Below are 20,554 nucleotides of genomic sequence, written 5' to 3' on the forward strand. Positions count from 1 at the left end.
GTACTGCTCTGGCAGAGGGGCAGATGTCCAACCCTGCGCTTCCTCTAGTTTGTCTGATGAGGGATTTAATGGATAATGTGTCCTGGGCACTACCTTGATGGTGCTGCTGGGTTCCTCCATTGTCCCGTATATTTGTGGTTTTGGGCCCCGGAGCATTGGGCCCTCCAGTCCGTTTTTTGGCAATGGAGCCTGATGCTTTTCTCCACGATATCGTGGGTAAACACTTGGTCCTTGTCCGTTTTTTGATAACAGAATACCCTCTATGGTGGTTTGAGAACGGCATTCATTAGCCCAATGTCTCCCTGGATGGCATCGTGGGCAAATACCTGGTATTCTATTCCTTTGATACCTAGCTTTGTTAAACCCTCCTCCTATGGGGCAACTCCTTTTAAAATGTCCTGTTTGATTACAGTTATAGCATGTTTTTGGCCTGGCATCTAAAGCCTGTTGTACCACTGCCAAGACTTGCCCTTGTTCATTAATGTCTCTACATAATTTAATATATGTGTTTAAATCTTCATGTCTCCATGGTCTAATGACCTCTCTGCAGCAACAATTTGCTTGGTCATAAGCCAGTTGTTTTATAAATGGCATTGCCTGTTCTGTATCCCCAAATATTGTAGAAGCTGTTTGAATAAGCCTATCTACAAATTTAGCGTAAGGTTCATTAGTTCCTTGTTTTACCTTAGATAATTGTCCTTGTAAATATCCATGCCCCTGTAAAGTTTTCCACGCCCTAACCGCATCTACAGCAATTTGTGCGTATACGCCAAGATCATATTCAATTTGTTGCTGTTGACCCTCATAAGGTCCTTTTCCTAATAACATATCTAGATTTCTTTGAGGATAACCGGCTGCTGCATTTCGCCTGTCTCCATGCAAAATTCCTCATTGGCAACCTTCCATAACAAATATTGTCCTCCATTTAGCACAGATCGACACGTTAGCCCAATCTGCTGGCGTCATGTCTAAGTTGGTAATGGATTCGACCATGCTCACAGTGAAGGGTGCTTGCGGCCCATAGGTTGTTACAGCCTCCTTTAATTGCTTCACTGTTTTGAAATCTAAAGCACGGTGAATTTGTTGCCCTCCTGCCTGCTCAAGTACAGGGCATGCTGATCTTTGGGGTCCTACCTCGGGATTCCGTCCATCAACTACGGGAGTTGAGGGCCGCTCAGCTATAGATGGAGCTGTTGGTTGAATTACGCCCTCTGGTGATAGAACAGAGTTAGTAGCAGCCTCCTGTTGTAATTCCCTGCCTGATGGTTGTTTTTCTTCTAAGCTTTCTTTCTTCAAATTTTCCTCTGTCTGACTAGCTCGAGAGACCTTCTCTTTTGCTTGACCTAACATGTTTTTTACCATAGTCTGGACCTCTAACAATTTACTTAACGGGCTTTTGGTTTGTTTTTTACTAGTTTCTAGTCTACTATAAAGGTAACGCAACCCAATAAGATAGCATAAAACAAAAACCGAAACAGAATGAAACTAAAACGGAACGAAGAATAGTTGTATCAATTTTCTCTTTCTCAGGGCCGAACAACTTCAAACCTTGAGCCAACCATTTTTCCCAGTTTGCCTGAGAAAATTCTAGGGATAGGCAGCTTGAAACAAAAACAAAATAAATCAAAACAAGAACACATTGTGTTTTGAAATGGTCACCCTTTCTCTCGCCTTCCCTCAGGGGTGAGCAATTTTACTCACCTCTAAGCTTCAGGCGTTCCCCGTATGGGCCACCAATTGCTGCAGTCTGGCTGGGCACAAAATCATGAGCCACTCAAGCAGGAACAAACTTTATTTTTGAAACTGCCGCCAATGCCCCGTACGCGCCCACGCCCGGGAAGATTGCCGATCCACTCACGCGGCGTTCTCCTGGAACCCTAGAGGAAGTTCCTCCCCCGGAATTCCCTCCTACTGCACTTCCCCAACCAATGGGAACTTTCCAGGAGTCCAATATCCATATGAATGCAAATCTTAACATAATCATATCATCTCAATGGCTAGCTGGTGTCACCTTTCCACCAAAAATGCCATGCATCATATTACTTGGCTGTGGCTCTTAGCATCTATGGAAGTTGAAAACCTTATTACTCTTTTAAAAGCTTATTTGGCAACTTGCTAACTATTACCATATTTGTCATGTTATTGTTGTGACATAGTTATATCAGTTATTATCTTAATTTTTCCATAAATGATTAACCTGAATTGAAAATAAATAATATCCATTGTTCTAATGGCAGACTACTTGCGACATGTTTTTCTTCTTAAGATGATTATGCCATTTTTGTGAAAGCTCTCCTCCATATGAAAATGGTATTTATACTTCAAATAGAGCTTTCTTTTTGAGTTAGACTGTAATTTTATCCCCCCCAAAAAAAATGAGAATCAAAAGTATATTCTGTGTAATGTTCACAGGAATAGATTGATTGGGAATCAAATTAATTTTGAAGGATACATTTGGTTGTATCAGTCAGTCTGGTACCTAAGTATTTAATTTTTTTGTTTTTATGTTTCATTTATTGAACATGATTTTTCTTTCAGTTGCATTTGAGTCTGTCTTTGGGTTCTGGAGGTGAAGAATCAGACAAAGAAAAACAGGAAATGATTGCAATTCATTCTATTAACCTGCTGTTGAAAAGCATAGGTGCTACTCTAACTGATGTGGATGACCTTATATTCAAGTAAGACTTTTGTTAAAGTTCATTGGAAAGCATTTGTACCATTTGTGCCAAGGTTATGTTCCTGGATATCCTCTCCATTTGTACCACATTAGACTAGAAAATAGATGACTCTTACTACTCATACTTGAAGAGTTTGGTTCATTTATTTATATACTTTAGGTATGCTTATTTTATTTGTTACAATTAAGGGTGAATTTTTTTGGATACTCATATCTAGATAATGCATGAATATAGAATAAAAATGGAATTATTTTAGTATAGAATATTGTAAAGGAACTGTATTTTAAAATAGTTATATTTAGAAATATGTAGCAGTTGGGAAAGATTTCAGTATAACCATTTAGCAAAGTTGGAAATAAGAACTCCTTGCTACATTTAATGTGAGAATGTTTATGTGTGACAGATAAATGTACATTCAATCATTATTTGAATTCAATATTTAACTAAGGTATTAGAACAAATAGTTACTTGGGAATACAAAAAAGTCCATTTAGAGTATTCTCATCTGACATGTGCACTAAACTTCAGAGGAAATGAAGGATAAAATACAAAATTGAAAGTGAAGAGACTTAAGAGAAGTTAATTATTATCAAATTTTGAGAAGTCCTTTCAAGCTTAAAAGCACTGAGAAAAAAATACAAGATATTTTGACTACATAAAAATTATGGAGATGTAACTCAATGGTAGAGCTCTAGCCTAGGTTGTGCAAGGTCCTGCATTTGACACCCATCGCTGCAAAGTGAGAGAGAGAGAGAGAGAGAGAGAGAGAGAGAGAGAGAGAGAGAGAGAGAGACCACTTCATAGCAAAATTGGTGAAAACAATTAAGGAAGAAACTGGAGAATACTGATAATTATGATAGAGATGATAAACCATCTTAATATTGGGCATTGATGAAAAAATTTAAAGATAATAGCCATAGGAAAATAAGAGATAATTTACAAAACAGATCATGATTGACAGGTATTGGAGTTGTCCGACTTTATTTTCACAATATATATAATTTGTCAAAGATTTCAAAATAGGAGTAATCCTAGTACTAGAGCGAATTGGATCTAAGAAATGTGCACTTTTTTATTCTCTTAGTATGAATGAAAGGATGTGAGTGTATGTTGAGATATCATATTATATTTACATTATAAATATATACATTATATATATCACACATATGTTATTGTTATCTTTCCTTTAGTAATTGTTTTATGGGGGAATTCAGTTTAAGAAACTTTGAAATGCAACCAGAGAGTTACATAAAATATACACATGGTAACATTAATTGTTTTTTTTTTAAACCAGAAATTGGGCATGTCTGACCATTGTTCTTTATGGCACCACCACAAAATGGAATGCTAGGCATCTGCTCAAAATGATGACATAGGAGTTTTGAATAAAGATATAGAGAAATATGTTTGCACAATGTTTAGAATAAAAGTGGCATACAAATGTTTTAGATATTTTATAGTTGCACAGAAAAGAAAGAATTCAAAGTGGGAAATGAGAAGAACAAACTTAAAAATTATGGTATGGGTGGATGATTGTTGACTTTTTAAAACTATTACTCTTTTTGTTTATGACAAACTTATGAGACCATACTATATTTATAATAATTTTGTTACCATAATGATAAGACATCAATCATAAATTTTATGTGGCAGATATACAAAGTTAATTGTGAAAGAAATAACTATGACTAGTTATTTCAGTTATTGCTGAAATTTCAAATCCTTTTTTTTTCAGAAAATAATCTTTTTTTAAATTTTAAACATCAGAAATGTATTGGTTGCTCAAAACATTACATTGATCTTGACATATCATATATCATACATTTGTTCAGAAAATAATCTTAATATCATCGAATCTTTCCTTTTTCTCCTCCCAGACTTGCTTATTATGAAATTCGATACCAGTTTTACAAGCGAGATCAGCTCATGTGGAGTGTTGTTCGGCATTACAGTGAGCAGGTAATTTCCCATCATAGTAGCTCATAAGGAATATACTTCATAAAATATTTAAGCAAAATATTTGTATGTGATTGTATAGTGTGTGGTAATGTTTACATATTTACCTCAATTTGTAATCTCAATACTTAGTGATTTCTTAAATGATTAATTTCTCTTTCTTCTACCACTCTTTGTATACCTTTTAAAAATTTATTCCCATGTTATTTTCCCTTTGCAGTAATACCTTTTCAACTTTGGGAAATAATAGTAACTTTGGAATCATTAACTTAAATTCTTCGGTGACAGCAGTTTCTAAATGTAGTCTAGTGGAGTTGTAGGAGGAATTCTAAGCGGTTTCCTTCCTTTGCATCAGTCACTTCATGGTTTGGGTGTGTATACAAAAAATAGTTGTTTCAGGCCACTCAGGTACCATTGCTGTGCCATGGAGCTTCATGGTGATATTTCTTTTTCCATCTTCTGCTGGAAGATCTTTTCACCTATAGTAGTATAGACATTATTATTATATGTTCAAATAAGTTATATTGTCCATTTTTTTCAGTTAATAATTATTCCTCATGTAGTTCATTAGTAAAAGTGATGATAATACAATAATAAAAACAACTTAACAATTACTGAATTACATGTTCATTTAATATATATTCTCACCATGCAACATGAGTTTAACCTCCTGTGTTAATAGATGAAAAGGCTGAGGCTGATAGAGACTAAGTGACTTATCCAAGGTCACATAACTGCTTATTAACAGACTGTGCCTTAAACTTAGTTCTGTCTAATTTGAGAGCTCCATGTAAAGTGTAACACAGTGCCTTGTACTTACAGTGTTGAAGATCTGGTAATGTATGTAGTTGTTGTTCTACACAGCTTGCCTGAAAACACAAACCTAATTTAGTCAGCATCCCCACTTTTTCCTATTAAGTGTGGCTTGATGTTGTTTCTGTCAACAGTAGTAAATAACTTAATTTACTGTTTTTTTTTTTCTTCTTTAGTTTTTAAAACAGATGTATGTCCTTGTATTGGGCTTAGATGTGCTTGGAAACCCATTTGGATTAATTAGAGGTCTGTCTGAAGGAGTCGAAGCATTGTTCTATGAACCCTTCCAGGTATTGTTTTTTTAATTTCAGTATACATATAGAAAAATGGATATTCTATTTTTATTGACAAATAATAATTCGTATTTTAATTGTATCTAGGAATTGAATAATGTTTAAATACTTAAAATCAATTTTACATTTTTATTTAAAAGTACTTGAGATGATATTGAAAGGTTATTTTAAAACTAAATGAGCATGTCTAGTGCTCTTCTGTGCAATAAATGTGCCCATGTCTTCCACAAAAGGATTAATGGGGCATTAAAAACTGACTTTGCTTCATATTCAAGCTTTCAACAGACTTGTTCAGGAGCCTAGTATAGTGAGGGTTTTAATAGGACAACACAGAAAGAATAAATGAAAGAACAAAGAGTCCAAAATATGTGGACTCAAGTCTATTGCTAGTGTAGTCAGTTTGAGCATTCTAAAGGAACTTTGTACTGGAAGGCCAACTTCAGATTGTAATTAAAGCCTATGATTCACACCTGTTAAATTTGTTATCTTATGGAATCCTCTGAGGTCATGTGTGTTTAAAATATTTTCTATCACAGTGGGTGTGGTGTCATTATTTGGGATATAGGATAAAAATTGTTGCATCCCAGTCTTTATGGATCATAACACATTCTATGTCTTCACAGAAACCCTGAAATATTAGATTGAAAGTCTTAAACTAATTTAAATTTTAAGTAGTAAACTTTTCTTTGAGCCAGGGTGCTGTTCAAGGCCCTGAAGAATTTGCTGAAGGATTAGTGATTGGAGTAAGAAGTCTCTTTGGACACACAGTAGGTATGTATCACCTATGTGTGTGTATATTTCCTTATTTTTAAATGGAAAATTAAAGTAGCCTTCTGATTTTTTAGTATAACTTGATGGTGTTGAATCACTGTACTTTATTTAAATAAGTTTATTCCTCTTCTTGATAAATGGCAAAAAATAATTTCTACATTTTTGCATATGAGGATTTTAAGCACCTGTTAGTTTAAAACAGTTGTATATTGTGTACTGTGATGATGGTTTTCTAAAGAAACAATGTGACTCACTCTCCTGGGCCTTTTTGTAGGTGGTGCAGCAGGAGTTGTATCTCGAATCACAGGTTCTGTTGGGAAAGGTTTGGCAGCAATTACAATGGACAAGGAATATCAGCAAAAAAGAAGAGAAGAGATGGGTCGACAGCCTAAAGATTTTGGAGACAGCCTGGCCAGAGGAGGGAAGGGCTTTCTGCGAGTAAGTCTCCAGCTGACTCTTCAAAAAACCCTCGACTTTTATATATGTATACTTTAAAATATGCACTCTAGCTATCATTTGAAACTTAGAATGCCACTTATGAGTCTAGGTCTGTCAGAGTAGCAATAGTGATAACTTTGGGAGCTGTGATTTCCTTTTTGTTCTCCTTCCTCCCTGGCTCCACCAGTGCTATTCCCAAATCCCCAACATAGTTTTCCATTTGGACTAGGGTATCTCTAATTGTTGGCGCCTTAGCCCTAGTGTGGAAGGGGAGGAAGTGAGCAGCAGGGGAATATGATAATGGTGATATTAGAGGGAGGAAGGGCTCTTGAGAAGCAGATTTAGTCCTCTAGTCATCCATTTCTGTGCAAGGAATGTATGAAACTTAAGTGATAAACCAGGAACTGCCTTTCATTGCTTTTTAAAACTTCTAAACTTATGTAGATAACATATGACTACTGCTTAATTATATAGGTACTGAGTGAATTCTTTCCTTACAAATCATTACAAGAACATTTAAGTTCTATTTTTAATAAAAAGTATTAAAACAACATAGATAAAGCTAGAGTATTCTTTATCACCCCTCACCGCTTTCTAGAGGTATGTAATCTTTTCAGTTTAATGTGTGTCCAGTTCTCTTTCTATGTGTTTACAGAATATAAAAGTAATTTTAGTTATTACCATTACTTGAAATTATTAAGAACATGTAAGTACTTTAATATTTTAAGTTTGGAAATAATTTTAGGAAACTGCAACTGCTGTGTTTGAGCCAGTGACTTTTAATGTCTGTTATATACTCTAAAGTGCTTTGTCAGGGTTACTTGCTATTCTTGGGAGTTTCCTTTATTTTCAGTTTTCTACACTTTCACTAATTTGTAAAGTAATCTCATTGAAAATTTTAATTAGATCTTAGAGATATTTCACTCTACTCATTTTTACTGATGTAGAAATTGAGGCTTAAAGATAATGAATCAACTGCCTGGATTATATAGCTGAATATACCAGAACCAGAGTTAGAATCTTTTTATTTACTGCTCTTTCTATTATAAGATTTTACTTCTGTAAGGTGTTCTAATTTAAAATTTTCTGTGATTTAATATTTATAAAATCACAGTGCTCACTTATATGTGCATGTTGTTCACATTATCAAGTCCTGTTTTTTAAGAAGCAATCGTTTCTAGTATGTGTGTAGAGACCCCTAGTGTTGGTTTGAAATAAAGCACCTTCCCTTCAGTCAAGGCTGTGACTGATTTTTTTTTTTTTTTTTCAGGGAGTTGTTGGTGGAGTGACGGGAATAATAACAAAGCCTATGGAAGGTAGGTTGAGAAGGGCTGCTTCCTGTGCAGAGCTGGAAGAGCTGATGCTTGACTAGCAGATGTTGTTACTACTAGATGTTTAATGGAGAGAGTATGGACTCTATTTTATATACAGTCTTCAACTGTAATATATTTTCTTCAGAAAGCAGAAAGATTAAATACTGTCTGTGATTTAGACTTTGAGTGCAGTTTTCAACAATTCCATCTACAGTCTAGATTCTTTGGGGCCCTCAATAGCAATTGGCTTGTTTTTTTATTTGTTTTTATTCCCATTAAAAAAAAATAATGTGCTCTCTGTTGTAATTCCTATCAAAAGCCCATGTGACTTCTGTCCAGCAATTGACAAGATGAATCTAAAATTTATGTATAAATTGGAGAGTCTTAAATTAGCAGAAGCAATCTCAAAAAAAAGAGCAGAATTGAAGGACTTATACTTTCCAACTTTAAAACTTACTACAGTATAAAGCTGCAGTAAGCTAAGGTTGATACTGATATTAGTATAGACAAATAGATCAATGGGATACAATTGAGAGTCCAGAAATAGATCCTTACAATTATGGTTAATTGATCTTTGACAGGGGTTCCCATTCCTTTTAGGACTATAAGCCTATTCCTTGAACACTAGGTTGTGTCCATTCTATAGAATAGAATGATCATTTTAACAGATGCTGCTGAGACATCTCGTATCCACATGATAAATGAAATTGAACCCTTACCTACATTGTATATTTATGATTAAATTCATAAATGTAAGAGAGAAACTATATAACTCAGAATAGATTAAATGCATAAATATAAGAGCAGAAGTATAAAACTCAAAAGAAAATATAGAAATAAATTTTTATTACTTTGGGTTAGGTAAAGCCTTTCTAGATGTGTATCAACTGGACATTATCAAATTTTAACATATTTGTTTCTCAAAGGGCACCAACAAGAAAAGGAAAAGAGCTGCAGGATGGGAGAAAATTTTTGCAAATTATAAGAGACTTATATCTTGAGTATGTGAAGAACTCTTATAACTCAATAGGCAAAGGACATGAATAGGCATTTCTCCAAAGAAGATATACAGATGGCTAGTAAACACATTTCATTGGTCACAGGGAAATGTAAATCAAACCACAGTGAGATACTACATTATACTTACTACTAAAGTCAGGTGTTACAGAGAATGTGGAGAGAGATGATCCTCATGCCCCGCTGGTGGGAATATAAATAAGTATAGTCATGTTGGAGAAAAATAATCTGGCTTTGCCTCAAAAGGTTAAACCTAGAGTTACCATATGACTCAGTCATTCTTCTCAAATATATATATATCCAAAAGAACTGAAAAAGGTGTCCAAACAAAAACTTGTATGTGAATATTCATAGCATTATTCACTGTAGCCAAAATGTGGAAAAATCTTAAATGTCTCTCCCCTGATGAATGAATAAATTAAGACATGGCATATCTATACAGTGGAATAGGGTTTAGTTATAAAAAGAAATCAGGTACTAATACATGCTGCAAGATGAAAGACACCTATGCTTGAAAACATGATACTTAGCAAAAAGAGCCCAGGTACAGTAGTCTGTCTACATGTTCAGTGATTCCATTTGTTTGAAATCCAGAATAGGAAAATCCATAAAGATAGGAAGTTTCTCTAGATGGTTTCCTAGCTCTGGGGAGGGAGCAGGGAAAGGAAGTAAACTGGGTGGTAGGATCAAGTGAGGAAGGGTAGGGGAAAATGGAGAATGGAGGAAGATTGTTAATGGCCATAGGCTTTCTTTCATGTGAAAACTTTTGCGATAAGGTTGTTATAATTTTTAAAAGTACACTGCTTGAAAAATCTTGATGGTTGTCATACACACACACACACACACACACAAAAAAAAAAGAGACAGAGAGAAGGTTTTCCTGTCAGTTCTTAGACCTTCCAGTCACTAATGCTGACTAAACTCTTAGGTCAATAGTTCTGAAACTTGAGCATGCCTTAAGGATTTGATGAAGTGATTATTAAAACATAGATTGCTATCCCCGCACCTTCTAATTTCTGATTTAGGAAGTCTAGGGTGAATTTGCATTTAACACTTAGAGAACCACGATTTTATCACATTAAGATTAAATTTAACTTGTTCAGAATTTCAAATTCTTGAAGTTTTCTGGATTTGAAGTAGGTCAGAGACCCCCTACCGAGAGATCCTCACCATTAATTAAGCAGAAACCCCCACCATATTTGTGGCTTGTAAATCCCCCCCCCCCTTTTCTCAGAAAGCTTCTTACATGGGATGACAGAAAAAACTTCTACCAAGGCAAGGTGGCACACATCTATAATCCCAGCAGCTCAGGAGGCTTAGGTTCCAGGAGGATTGAGATTCAAAGCCAGCCTCAGCAAAAGTGAGGTGCTAAGCAACTCAGTAAGACACTGTCTCTAAATAAAATACAAAATAGGGTTTCATATGTAGATCAGTGGTTGAGCATCCCCAGTTCAATTCCCGGTACCAAAAAAGAAAAGGAAAAACTTCTGCATGCAGAGGATATGCTGGTTGGTAGTTTCCTCGTTTTGTAAATGCCAGGTTTGCAGGGGGAAAAAAAAAAAAAACTTGCAAAACTCCTGGTCTAGAGGATGTGGAAGTAAAGCACTTGTCATGTAAAAACTCCAAGCCCCTCCTCCCACTAGCTATAAAGTTCAAAGAATTGCCAAAATCTCTGATCAGAGAATTTGGACTGACTGCAGTCAATAAACCTGCTTCCTGAAAACTCCTTAGGTGTTCAGGCTTTTCTGTCCTACTTCAAGTTTGGCTCAGGTCTTTGCTTATTTTAAAATATCTTATATTTATTATTTATGGTTTTCTGAAGGTGCCAAAAAGGAGGGAGCTGCTGGATTCTTTAAAGGAATTGGAAAAGGGCTTGTGGGTGCGGTGGCTCGTCCAACTGGTGGAATCATAGATATGGCCAGTAGTACTTTCCAAGGCATTCAGAGGTATGGAGAGCATGTTGTGTGTGAGCTGTTTCTGTGTTCTAATTGGTACTAGGACTGCATAGATAGATGAGATGTTTTGCCTGCTCTTAAGGCTCTATGTTTCATTGGAAGCTTTTCAGCTTTACAAGGTAAAGTGCTACCAGAAAGGAATAAGAAAAAGTTTTTTATGGCTCAGTTTCTCTTTTATTCAATAGATGTTTGCTCATACTTGTGATTCGCAGGTACCAAGGATACAAAGAGTAAATAATCCAGTCTGTGCTTTTACTATTTGACATTTTCTTTTCCTTAAGAAAAGAGGGCCTTAGAGTCAGATAAACATGGATTTAATGTTTTTTTGTCTTAACTTGGACAAGTTATTTAAAATTACTGATCATTTTTATAAAATATTTATGTGTCTAATCAGCATGTATAATTGTATTATTTTGAAAGATTCTCACTTAGTTTCTTACCCTTTTTCTGCTTTCTTATTCAGGGCAGCAGAATCAACTGAGGAAGTGTCTAGCCTCCGTCCCCCACGCCTGATTCAGGAAGATGGTATCATTCGTCCATATGATAGACAAGAATCTGAGGGCTATGACTTATTTGAGGTAAATTCTATTCTTCACAGTCATGAGTGATTTTTTTTTTATTAAAATATTTTTTAGTTATACATGGACACAATATCTTTATTTTGTTTTATTTTCATGTGATGCTGAGAATCGAACCCAGTACCTCACATGTGAGAGGCAAGCTCTCTGCCACTGAACCACGACCAAACCTATGAGTGATACTTAATTAAAAAAAAAAAAAAAAAAGATTTCAAGGGTGAGAATTTCATGGGTGGGTCTTTAAGTCCCTGAATCGTGAACTTTTTTGAAGGATTATACATGATTTGTAGAGTAGAATTTGACTGTTTTTAATTTTAACATAACATTTTAAATGGAAATAATGGGTAACTTTTTTTTGGCACAGGAACAAAGCTTTTTTATGTGTGTGTAGGAAGGATGACATCAGAAGATGTCATAGGCTATATCTATTTCTGTGGAAACTCATGTAGTTAATGGTGTTAGTTTTGGTTTCCTGCTTTGTAGGTAAATACTGGAATGTCACTTCTTTCTTTTCTTACCACCAAATTAATTTATTTGCGCTACTTTGTACATCTAGGTTTATTTAAGTACATAAAACTGGAGGAAGAGAAAAAAGAGTATCTATGATTATAATCTCATTAAACCTTGAAAATTAAAGTTTTTATATTTTGTTTTAGTTTTAACTTTATTATATTTAAAGTAATATATACATGTATAAACTGCTATTCTCCCACGACTGATTTCCCCCAAAAGAAATAAATGTGTTCCTCTTGATATTAAAATGACTCTTGTTTTTAACCTTTGCTTTTTATTATATATGACTATGTTTAAACTTTTTGTGTGTTTCTAACTTTTTTTTCTTTCTTTTTCTGCCTACACAGCAAGAACTGGAAATACAGGAGTAAATGTTTCCTATACTACTACTTGATTTCATCCTTAAAACTCAAAACAAACTGTGGTATTAATTGTGTGTGAATTTGATTGAGAGTCAACTTTAGTGAAATTTTCTTTATGGCTTTCATCTCCTTCTCAACTTTTTGTAGTAATGACTACAAATGAAAATGGTATTATATCTGGTAATACTTATACAGGGTTAAGAGAGCCCCCATAAAAAATAAGAGAATACAGGAAATCTCTGTTCTCCATTTAATGGGAGAAAGACTACTGGGTCCAGAAGTAGACATTTATACTATTATTTTGAAAATCTTACCTTTTCAGGTGATGTTCATGTGCATTTCATGTAAAGTTGAAAAAGGGGATAGTTGTTATGTCCAGTCTAATAAATAACTTCTTTATGTTTTTGAGTCCTGATGATGGAATTACACCCATCTCAGCTTCACAAATCACTCTAAATTTGCTCAAGTATGGGACTATGACTGGGGTACATGTTTTAATAACTGAACTGAATTCATCCTCAAATGAGAGCTGGCACATGAATTTTGAGAATATGTTCTTTCAGTGTTTCTATTTCTCCATACCTCTCCACCGCCACTTCTTGGTTCTTGTGGTGCTAAGAATCAAATCCAGGGCTTCATACACGGTAGGTGAGCACTCTACCACTGAGCCACATCCCCAACCCAACCTCTGTTTTTTTCTTTTATAATCCCTTAGTACTATTGCTAAATAAATAGCAATAATTTTTAATTATGTTACATACATTTTCAGCCTTAAGCATTTAGAGTTTTAAAAAAATTAATCTCCTTGTCAATTATTCTTATTTCAGAATTGTTTGGTTTACTTTTTATAAATAGAAGTAGAGTATGTAATTAGGCAAATTATGTGGTTTTTGAATATGTATTTATTTTTAAAAACCAAACCTTTTTGCTTTTAAATCCTTAGGGAAGATTCATCTAATGAGAACAAAAATAATAATGATTATAGATTATCATTTTGAAATCATTACTCCCATAAGTTAATTCTATAAGTTACATTTGAATTTCTTTTTAAGATATCTTATCTCACAACTTTCACTCTCTCCCCAAAATTGAAACCAAAGTAAAACTTAGATTTCTAATGTGTTGTAAATTTGAAGATAGTGAAACTATCAATTGGATTATATATTTTTTGATAACTACAATTATTTAAATAATTAAATACTTCACATATAAAAACAAACACTTTAAAGAAAAAAGAAAGACCAGCCTGTGATGGACATATGGAAGAAATATTACTTCTTCCCTAGGGGCTGAGGATGTAGCTCAGTAGTAGAGTGCTGTATAGCATGCAGAAAGCCCTGGGTTAAATCCCCGGCACGCCACCAAAAAAAAAAAAAAAAAAAAAGAGCGAGAGAGAGAGAGAGAGAGAGAGAGATAGAGAGAGGTGGAGAAAGAAAGACTTCTGTAAGAGACCAAGTATAACAAACATGTAAGTATTAACAGTAGCTGACAGGCTTTTCCTGTGCCTAGGTAATTGAAGTGAGGCAAGCAGGTCATGACATGTACAGTTTTGTATGAGAATCAAGCACAATAATGATTAAAGATGCTTTCTTGATCATCACCAATACTTACCCTTCCCAAGGCTCTTGGATAAATGCAGTAATTTTTTATTTTCCTGGTGTATTGCAATTTAAATGAGACAACTTTTGGGAACTTTGGGAACTTAAGATTTTTTTCTTATTGTTTACTTTGTTTATCTCTTTGTTACTAAACCTTTCCTTGTGATTTCCCTTCTTACAATTATATGTCAGTAAGCACAAAACTTCTAGAAACTTTGTTATTTTAGCTGAAGGTATAGTCACATTGTCTACATACAGTCATATGTATAGTAGTATTTATTAGTTTTTTTGCTAAGATATTAAACATCCCTACTGGGCGCTGTGGTGCACACCTGTAATCCCAGCAACTCAGAAGGCTGAGGCAGGAGGATTGCAAGTTCTAGGCCAGCCTCAGCAACTTAGTGAGATCCTTCCTGTCTCAAAATAAAACATAAAATGGACTTGGGATATGGCTCAGTGGTAAAGCAGCTCTGGGTTAAATTCCCATTAACAAGGAAAAAAAAGATTACGCAGCCCTTTACACTGTATTATCATTTACTGAAAGAAATAGACTGTTTACTGCCAAGAGGATTTAGTAGCTTTTTTCATGGGTAGCAAGTGTAGGCATTTGATACTTGAGATATGTGTTCTTTTTCACCCTTACCCATTTGCTGTGATTGGCTAGCTGGGTAAGAAAAAGTATTTACTGATTTTTTTTTTAAAGCTATGCTGGATATACAGAAGAAAAAAAAGACTCTGACCTTAAGGGACCATGTATAATAAAATGAGTAAATAAAATCCTAGATCTTATTGTAATATAGGTATACTCTAAGTAAGTTATTCTTTCTGCTGAGTCCTGCTTTGTTCTTTAATACTCAGCTTTTAGGATTCCTAAATCATATGCCATTATGTCATAGGGTATGCTCTTCTGCCTGTCTGCTATCCTAAGATCTTACTGTTTATATTACATACAATGCTTATATTGCACACCATGTGGCAAGTTTTTAAATTTAATGTCTATTTTGGTTTAGATGTTAATGATCATACAAGATTTGAAATGGTGTTCATTGCTTTTTCTTTTCACTAGCATTTAAAATTCTTGTATTACCATATATTTTTTAAATTTTTAATTTAATTTATTTTTTCTGTGGTGCTGAGGAATCAAACCCAGCACCTCACACATGCTAGGCAAGTACTCTACCACTAAGTCATTAGTGTACTAATGTACTTAGTACATTAATTACTTAAGTACGCTACAACTAAGCCCTTGCATTGCCATCTGCTGAGGTAGCCTTACACTGTATACTTCACAGTTGACATTAAAGTTGTTCATTTTACTAATAGTAATAATGCTCTGATAAACATGATAACATATTTGCTTTTTCATGTTTTGTGTTATTTACTTATAATTAATTTTAAGAAATAATTACTGGAGAATGGCCTTTTGAAAGTATTGTTAATTTACTCAAGTAGCATTTTGGGAAGAAGGGGAGTGAATATTCAATCACTGCTGTCATCAGTGACTGAATATCTTAATCTGAATCTCAGACTGTAGTGGATTTTTAGTGTATGAAAAAGATGGTTTTCTAAAATGTGTTAATGGTGATAAAGTATACTTTAAAAACTCTTAATTTGAAGCACAGTAGTCTAAGAACTAATGGAAATGCATAAAAGATAAAAAGACGGTAGACTTTCTTGTATTTGCATATCTAAATATTTTAACATTTAACTTTCATGCTAAAAAATACACTATATTATTATGTTTTTCCCCATTTTGCTCTTTGAAGAAATTGAGGCATTTTATAAATAGCAAAAGCTTTTTGCTAATTCCCATAGGAGGGCTTGAAACAAGTGACCATCGCCGTGAAAACTGCTCTTCTGTGAGATGGATCCTACAGATGAGACCCCAGTTTTGTGGGGATTTCTCTTCCCTGTTCATGGCTATTTGTAATTGTCAAAGAATGACTGGGGACCAGACTTCTTTTAAAAATGTATATTTAAGCATTAAAATAATGTCAAATGTGCTTTCTCTGCTTGTGATGATTTTGATTATATTGTCCTTTTTAATAATATTAGTGGAATAATCTCGGTTGTAAAGCATTATGGTCTTATTCAGTTGTTTATGTTCTGTATTATATATTATCATCTGATCTTTAATCATGAATTCTAGACATTCAGTAATTATTTTATTAGCATACATCATAAAAATATTTTATTGTTTTTAAGGTATATTTACTAATTCAATAATTTTAAGATAGTGAGAAGGAAAATAAATATTTTAATGTGCTATGATTTTATTTGAATTATATTATTCATGCTCATATTCATCTTCAGAAATAAATTATGCCAACTATTTTGAAATCTTAGAAATTCTCCATGTTCATGTTAATATCATCATTATATTTTCTTTTTGTAAGAAATATGATTTTACATATAAATCTGTTTTTCAATGCATGTTTAATCTATACAACCAAGTATTTAAAAACATTGAACATCAGTTCTTTTGGAATTTTATCATTGGTATAACATCTACCTCTCTGTAAATCATTGGTTGGGTCTTACCTTTGGAGAGGGATTTTAGACCTCCATCAAAAAATTCTGATGAGACACATGATCTGTCCTCTGAAAATTGTTTCAGCACCACATTTTAAAAATTTTATATTCTATGCTAGACAGTTCATAGATCCACCTGAAAGTCCTTGCTGTGAACTTCAGTAATGCTAAATCAGCAGTTTGTATTAGCATATGTTTATGTTTCTTACCTAAAATGTGTGATTATTTCTGATAGATACTTTAAAATTTCTGTGTCACCACAGAATAAAATACCAGATGATCACTTGGTAAGCACTTAATACATATTTTTTCTTTAAGGGCAGCAATGGAAGTTAACTTATAAACACACTATGGGTATTTTTCTAGCTTTGTGTGCCAATATGTAGAACTGTGCTTTTGTTCCTAATAAAATTTTTCCAACGTTCTTATTATAATTAGCTATTATACAAATATTACTTGAATATATAAACTTCCCAAATCTTAACTCTTGTTTCCTTTTCAGAATCATATCAAAAAGTTGGAAGGAGAGACTTACCGATACCACTGTGTTATTCCTGGAAGCAAGAGAACAGTACTGATGGTTACAAATAGGTATTATTTTAGGCAACATTTTTCAAGTACAACTTAGTTGTGTAGATCATAGGAATTTTTAAGGCTGAAATGGCTGAGGATTTAAAGGACTGTACTGCAGTGGAAAAATATTAATTGCCATAGAATCACAAAAATACAGATCTAAATACGTCCTTTAAGATCATCTGTTCCAATGCCCTCATGTTGGAGATGATGAAACTGAGACTTAGCATGGTTTACGAAGTAATCCAGATGAGAGGACTCCTGAGATTGGAGTCTGCAGTGGGCTTTACACCAGCAGTAGTGGCACCATTGTAAATGAGTTACAATTCTAGTTATAGAGGTGAAAACATGAGTGACTTATTCTTACTGGGTTTTATTTGAGGTGATTACTATATCTCTTTAAAGGGATGACATTATTTCTGTGTATTTGTCCCACACTCACCTAAGCATTTTTTTAAGTGCTAGATACTTTTTCAAAAAAAAAAAAAAAAGAAAGAAAGAAAGAAAAGGATTTGTATTAAACTATCTGCTTGTTTTCTTGGAATTTACCCTAGAAATAAATTTATCAGAAAATGACTATTATGGAGTAATAATTTTTCAGAACTTTCTAAGTGATTAAGGCAAAGTACTTAAGATAGACAAGACCCTGCCTTCGATTCCTCAGAATTGCCTTTAAATACATCTAGATGGGAAGGAATATAAGGACTTGGAGATAAACAAGTCTGTTTAAAGAGAAGTTTAACCAGTCATGTAAGAGAATGTTATCCAGTCTTCACATCTATTAAAAATTAACACAAAATAATTCATCTAAAAAACAGCTTTTACAAATTCAACAAGTAATCACTCATTGGTATGCCCGAGATGTTATTGTTTCCATTAGATTAAAACAAAAACAATGTTTATTTTGCTGCGTATTGTGTTTAGCTGACAGTGGCAGTATGTTAATTTTAAAATTATTATACCTGTTATGTAAATTAATGTTAGATAAGGGGATCCAGTTTTGTGTGTGTGTGTGTGTGTGTGTGTGTGTGTGATAATTATTACTTTTAGTATTTGTTTGATGTAAGGCATTCTGTGGAAATATTACTGTATACATTATGTGCCTGTTTTTTGCATCAAGAAACTTGAAGAATTATAGTAATTTTATGTAGTCTCTTAAGGGAACTTTTTAAAAAATATTTATTAGTTGTCGATATACCTTTATTTTTTATTTATTTATATGTGGTACTGAGAATTGAACCTGGTGCCTCACACATGCTAGGCAAGTGCTCTACCACTGAGCCACAATCCCAGCCCCTCTTAGGGAACTTTTTATGAGGCTGTTAGTAAAACAGTATTCCTGACCACTATAGTGACATAGTTGCCCCTGCTAGTTTTTGAACATTCTTACATGGATTTCTTTGAGATAGTTATCATTATGTTGATCTCTTTGACCCTATGATTACCAAAAAAAAAAAAAAAAAATCTATCTCATTTCTTCCAAATACAGCATTCTTTAAAATAGCTTTTTTAAATTGCTAGTTATATTTATCCATTTATAGATAATACAGAACAAAATCAATAAACTTTCTTTAAAGGGCGAGATATAAATTCAAGGACTGTGCTTTCTTTCTCAGCTTTTTTAATCACTCTGCCCTTGTGATGGTAAAGATAGCCATGACCACCAGTGTATTAAAAAAGGTCATGGCTACACTCCAGTAAAATTTTATTGAAATAGGCTTTGAGCTAGATTGGGCTCCACAGCCATAGTTTCCTACCCCCAATACAGATAATTTAAAATATGAAAATAATTAAAGTTAACTAGACATTCTTGTTTACATCTTTTGTCCCAATATAATTATTAAGAGCCATCTCTTTTATTTTTAAAATGTCCTGGTATGTACAATAAATTTAACCCACAAAATATTCTTTACCAACAGTTTTACCATCCAGAGTGACCACTATTAGCTGACTTATCAGATTGTTGTAGTACATGTATTTTTTAAAAATTATGTGCAAAAAATGAATTATGTCCATTTTGGTAATCTAGGTTTTTATATATCGATATTACTATAATCATTTTCTCAAACCATTAAATTTTATTGACAACCTGACTTTTAATGACTAGATAGTATTGTATTTATGGATGTACCATAGTTTATTCAAGTATTCCCTTACTATTTGTTGTTCAGTTTCCCTTTTATCAATAGTGTATTATATCTTTGCAGCAAAATCGTTTTCTTGTTATTTCCTTGGAATAAATTCTTAAAAGTAAAATTGCTGGCTTAAAAGTTGTGAGGTTTTTGAGGCCTTTTTATATATTGCCAAGTCATATTTCAGAAAGTTTCTGTTAGCTTTGTGTGCAGCTGTATGTGTCCTTTCTTAAATGATGCTAGTAATGGTGGAAAATAATTTGTTTTTATTACCAATTTTTAATTATTGATGAATATGAATGTTTTAGTATATCAACCAGTTATGTTTTCTATTTTGTGAATTACTTCTAATTTTTCAATGGTTTATTTTTTTCCCACTGAATTTAGAATTTACTTTGCAAATTATTGTTACCAAAATATCCTTTATCCAGACTGGCAAAAATAGCTTATTTTTATTGCTTATTGCCAGTCTGGATAAAGGATATTTTTGGGGTTAGATTTTTTTGCAAAAATTATTGATTAGCTTTTTCTGCCTGATGTATTATTTCCCAATATATATTGAGTTTTCATTCAAAATTTATTTCAAGGTTCTTTTACTTAGTGGTTTTAGAAACAAAGCACACGTTTCATAACCTAAATTTATTAGGTTGTAGTTCCGCTAATTGATCTTAACTCCCCCATTGTTTATTTTGGTAATCTTTATTAGGAAATTGATCCTTGGGCTGACTTATTTTTTAACTGTTAGTAGAGAAATACAGAGATGCCCCTTCCCTATCTGAGGGGGCACCTACAAACCATCAGTGACATTACTGTGTGTGATAGGTGCTAGGAAAAAGTGATGTACAGAGATTCTGAAGACATAGGAAAAGTTCTGATTACATTGATGTGGGGACCAAAGTGCCAAGGGGAAGAGTAGTAACTTTCTGTAGGAGGAGGTCCTGGAGCTGAGTTCTTATAGTATGTGTCGCTGCCACTTGGTAACAAGAGGCAAAGCAAAGATATAAAGTGGAATGGTACTTGGAAGAGTCAAAT

General features: G+C 33.7%; 1 protein-coding gene across 3 annotated transcripts in view; it reads left to right on the top strand.

Moving 5' to 3' along the window:
* The window catches only part of VPS13C (vacuolar protein sorting 13 homolog C), a 169,969-nt gene that overhangs the window by 141,933 nt on the left and 7,482 nt on the right, over nt 1-20,554 (top strand). For 2 of the 3 annotated variants that reach the window (XM_081288661.1, XM_081288663.1), the window contains 9 exons: nt 2,539-2,678; nt 4,556-4,637; nt 5,624-5,737; nt 6,436-6,511; nt 6,786-6,949; nt 8,220-8,265; nt 11,102-11,225; nt 11,698-11,812; nt 17,320-17,408. In XM_081288661.1, the coding sequence (XP_081144787.1) occupies nt 2,539-2,678; nt 4,556-4,637; nt 5,624-5,737; nt 6,436-6,511; nt 6,786-6,949; nt 8,220-8,265; nt 11,102-11,225; nt 11,698-11,812; nt 17,320-17,408 (950 nt within the window). Of the gene's footprint in view, nt 1-2,538; nt 2,679-4,555; nt 4,638-5,623; nt 5,738-6,435; nt 6,512-6,785; nt 6,950-8,219; nt 8,266-11,101; nt 11,226-11,697; nt 11,813-12,672; nt 13,637-17,319; nt 17,409-20,554 lie in introns of those variants that run through there. The other variant, XM_081288662.1, reaches the window with a different exon arrangement.

Source organism: Spermophilus citellus (assembly GCF_964194105.1).
Source record: "Spermophilus citellus genome assembly, chromosome: 4".
NCBI lineage: Eukaryota > Metazoa > Chordata > Mammalia > Rodentia > Sciuridae > Spermophilus > Spermophilus citellus.